Source organism: Mustela putorius, unplaced genomic scaffold (assembly GCF_011764305.1).
Source record: "Mustela putorius furo isolate JIRA1106 unplaced genomic scaffold, ASM1176430v1.1 tig00000127_pilon_pilon_pilon, whole genome shotgun sequence".
Classification (NCBI taxonomy): Eukaryota; Metazoa; Chordata; class Mammalia; order Carnivora; family Mustelidae; genus Mustela; species Mustela putorius.
The window spans coordinates 3027874-3032521 of NW_025421288.1; the positions used below are offsets into that span (position 1 = coordinate 3027874).

Genomic DNA, 4648 nt, shown 5'->3' on the forward strand with positions numbered 1-4648 from the left:
TTTCCATTCTACAGGTGAGTAGTTTGTAGCAGATTATTTTACACAACTACCAAAAGGTCTAGAATGCTGAGATTTTATTCCAGGTTCTGTGCGTTGATATACTGTTTCACGTGTGTAGATGTCAAAAGAAATTATTTTTTAGCCAATTATACAGTGACTTTGAAAACAGCTAATAAAATGCAGTGGCAAATTAACCAGTTGACCTGATAGTTTTAGCAATAAAAGGAATTCAGCCACTGAGTGAACACCTGTATTTTCCCCTTGATTTTGCAGTAAGTGGCATGAACACTTGAGTATCTTGTCCTTGTCTGCTGATCCACAACTGGGAAATTTTATATTGCCAAAAAATAAATATAAGGATACACTGTACTGTATGTTCCCTTGAGTTAAAATATAGAGTCATATATTGTTTTTTTATCTTTTTCTAGTTAAGAGATTATTATTTTTTTAACATCTTCAAGTCTGTTCCCTGAAGTGTCAACATGAAAAACGTCACTGAAGTTACCACATTTGTACTGAAGGGCTTTACCGACAAACCTGGATGGTTGGCCTTATTCTTCCTGTTTCTGACAATCTACCTCTTTACCCTGATGGGAAATTTAGGACTGGTTGTATTGGTCATTGGGGATCCTTGGCTTCACAATCTGTGGATGCCTGCTATTCTTCAGTAATTACCCCAAATATGCTAGTAGATTTTGTGTCAAAGAATAAAGTAATTTCGTTCCTCGGTTGTGCCACACAGATGTTTCTTGCTGTTACTTTGGGACCACAGAATGCTTCCTCTTGGCTTCCATGGATTAGGACTGCTACATGGCAATGTACAACCCTCTACTCTAATCCGTGGGCATGTCGCTCAGGGTCTATGGGCCACTCATCATTGCTTCCCACCTTGGTGACATTTTGCATGCTTCTGTACACACAGTGGCCACGTTCAGTCTGTTCTTCTGTGCATCCAATGAAATTAGGCATGTCTTGTGCAAGATCCCTCCACCACTTAGATTTCTTGTTCTGATACCCACAAAAACTACATATTTATATTTATCTATCTATCTATATGCATATATATATGTAGTTGATGTATATGTTTATGTAGTTTATAGTTTATGTAGTATTTATATAGTTTATATATATTATATATAATATGTATGTAGTTTATGTATATGTTTATGTAGTTTATGTAGTATATATACATACATATATATACAATGCATATGTGTATTATATATAGGGTAATATGGTGTGTATATATAGTCTGCATATATATTCTATGCACATATATTTATATAATAACCAGTTGTTGCTTTTCTCTAAGTTCGACTTATTTGTTCTTCCTAAGCTTAAGTACATCAATAAATGCTCTATCTAATACTTACTAGTAAAACTTTTGGAGTTTCATAAATGGATCTTACCATTTCTTTTATTGGACAGTAGTAATAAGGAAAGATTTTGATAGTGGAATAAAAATATTCAAAAATGGCAAATAGTGAAAAAGTCATGGCCATTAGCCTTGATGGATCTTACTCTGAAAGTACATGAAGAGCAAATGAAACAATTTTAAGGAGGTCTGGCTGAGGGAACTCAGGATGGAGAAGTAACCTCATAATGAGTGGGAATGACTTTCTATAAACAGTGTGATGATGCGTCAATCTGTAGAACCCTGAGTACAGAAGCTATAGTAGCACTGAGTGAAGAAAATTCCACAGTGACTGACAAAAGCAATACACTTGCATCGACCAATATTTAACATGAATCAATTTGAAAACTAAAGTATAAAAGTATGTAGAGGTCTATAGTAAAAGTATATAGATGAACCCAGCATTGCACTACTGGCCATTTACCCTAAAGATACTAATGTAGTGATCCAAAGGGGCCCATGCACCCAGATGTTTATAGCAGCAATGTCCACAATAGCCAAATGGCTATTTGTTCTTTCCACAAATAGAAAGAACCTAGATGTCCATCCACAGATGAATGGTTAAAGAAGATGTGGTATGGAATACTATGCCACCATCAAAGAAATGAAATCTTGCCATTTTTGACGACATGGATGGAACTAGAGGGTATCATGCTTAGCGAAATAAGTCAATCAGAGAAAGACAATTATTATATGATCTCTCTGATATGAGGAAGTTGAGAGGCAATGTGGGGGGCTTAGGGGGTAGCAAAAGAATAAATGAAACAAGATGGGATCAGGAGGGAGACAAACTGTAAGAGACTCTTAATCTCACAAAACAAATGGAGGGTTGCGGGGGAGGGGCATAGGGAGAGGGTGGTGGGGTTATGGACATTGGGGAAGGTATGTGCTATGAAATGTGTAAAACTGGTGATTCACAGACCTGTACCCCTGCGGTTAATAATAAATTATTTGTTACTAAAAAACTTAAGAAAATTAAAAGTATATAGATGATACAAATGATCATATTTGTAAAATACTATGTTGGAGGGCTGATGAATGCTTTATTTGGAAATATTCTAGGATATACAGACAGTATGATTCACTAAAACCAAGATATTTTATTTAGTTTCTGAGTATAGAGACATAAATTGTTATGCAACATTCCTTGAAGATTAACACAATGCTAATAATGTGTTTTACTTAGGAACCAATTTCTCACAAATAATGTCTTCATCGCCTCTTTTACATCTTTGTTCCTTAAACTGTAGATGATGGGATTCAGCATGGGAATCACAATTGTGTAAAAGATCGACACGATCATGTCATGGTCCAAAGCATAGCTGGAACTTGGTCTCATATACATGAAAAAGATGGTTCCATAATAAATTGTCACTCCAGTTAGGTGAGAAGCACATGTAGAAAAGACTTTCCGCCTCCCCTCAGCAGAATGCATCCTCAGAATGGCCAACAGAATGAAACCATAGGAGATCAGAACAATCATGATAGTGACTAGCTCAATAGTGCCCACAAAGTAGAAGAGCAACAGCTGGTTGGTGTGGGTGTCAGAACAAGAAATGGCAAGTAGTGGAGGGATGTCACAAAAGACGTGTCTAATTTCATTGGATGCACAGAAGGACAGGCTGAATGTGGCCACCGTGTGTACAGAAGCATGCAAAATGCCACCAACATAGGAAGCAACTATGAGTGGCACGTAGACTCTGGGTGACATGCTCACGGAATAGAGGAGAGGGTTGTAGATAGCCACATAGCGATCATAAGCCATGGCAGCCAAGAGGAAGCATTCTGTGGTCCCAAAAGTCACAAAGAGGAGCATCTGGGCTGCACATCCAAGGTAGGAAATGGCTTTATTCTCTGCTAGGAAATTGACCAGCATTTTTGGGGTGACAACTGAGGAATAGCAGGCATCCAGGAATGATAACGCACTCAGAAAATAGTACATGGGATTGTGGAGCCGAGAATCCCCAATGACCAATATAACCAGTCCCAAATTTCCTATCAGAGTGAAAAGATAGATCACTAGAAATAGAATAAACAGGAGAACCTGCATCTCAAAATCATCTGTGAAGCCCATCAATATAAACATGGTGACCTCAGTCACATTTTTCATCTGAATCCTGTGTAAATCTAAATCTGATGGAAACCCTGGCATTTCACTGTTTATTTATAAGTGCTAAAGGCAACATGAAAATAGTCTACCTAATTCCATCCCCATATTTGTTTCTTAGCAGGATACAATGATTTCCTTGGCACTGATAAAAATAGGCAGCAATAAAGATGTTGGTCCCCAGTCATTGCATTTTGCTGTTAAATAAAAGGAAGAAATGATTTTAATCAGTCATTGATTACACATATCAGGTTAAAAAATAACCTGTTGACTTAAATAGTTTATTGTCTATATCATTTTCTGTTCAATTCTTTATTGTCTTTTTGCATATCACATAAACTTAAAATACACAATGATGAATAAACAAGTGAATATTTAAGTCTTAAAATATTACAGTGGAAAGTACACATCTGAATACTAGTTCTGGATTGGCTACAATGGACATGAAAGTCCTTTCTTTAATATTTGCAACTGTTCAAATGGGAGTAAGTACACTTCTGTCACAAGCTTGTGTTGGATTTTAATGAGAAATTCTAGTGGAGACAAGGTGGCTCTGTAGGTTGAACAAGCAACTCTTGGCTTCGGCTCAGGTCGTGATCTCATGGATATTGGGATGGAGCCCTGCATGGGGCTCTGGGCTCAATGGAAAGTCAGCTTGAAGGTTCTCTTTCTGCCCTTCCCCTGCCTTCCACATGTGCACACACACACACACACAAACACACACACACACTCTCTCTCTAAAATAAATATGTCTTTAAAATATAAATGAGAAATACTGTGGAAGTATTTAATTTTAACGTTTCCAGAAGACTAGAAAATGGGATGTTAGACTACTCAACTTATCATACAATGCCACCTTTTCCACCATAAACATTTACATCATTTTTTTCCTAGCATTTATCCTGTTCCATTAGTTTCCATCTACAGAGGTGGTGGATAGAATAGGAGAGAATATTCTGGAGAGAGATGCACCTTATTTGCAAACATAAAAAAAGAAATCTCTTTTTCTTCAGATATTAATCTTTTTCTTCAAAATATATATCATTAAGTTGTTCATTTTGGCCTCTACATCCTATCATACTATTATTGTTTTTCCAAATTTTATTTTAATGACTATGTGAGGTGTT

At 36.7% G+C, this 4648-nt stretch overlaps 1 protein-coding gene and 1 pseudogene across 1 annotated transcript; one reads left to right on the plus strand and one right to left on the minus strand.

Moving 5' to 3' along the window:
- Positions 1-482: 482 nt before the first annotated feature.
- LOC101677121 lies at positions 483-1046 on the plus strand (annotated as a pseudogene).
- A 1533-nt stretch (positions 1047-2579) lies between these two features.
- LOC101676817 (olfactory receptor 5T1-like) lies at positions 2580-3566 on the minus strand. Its single transcript, XM_004781669.2, has one exon. It carries the CDS (start codon positions 3564-3566, stop codon positions 2580-2582), a length of 987 nt encoding a protein of 328 aa, XP_004781726.2.
- Between the last annotated feature and the right edge of the window lie 1082 nt (positions 3567-4648).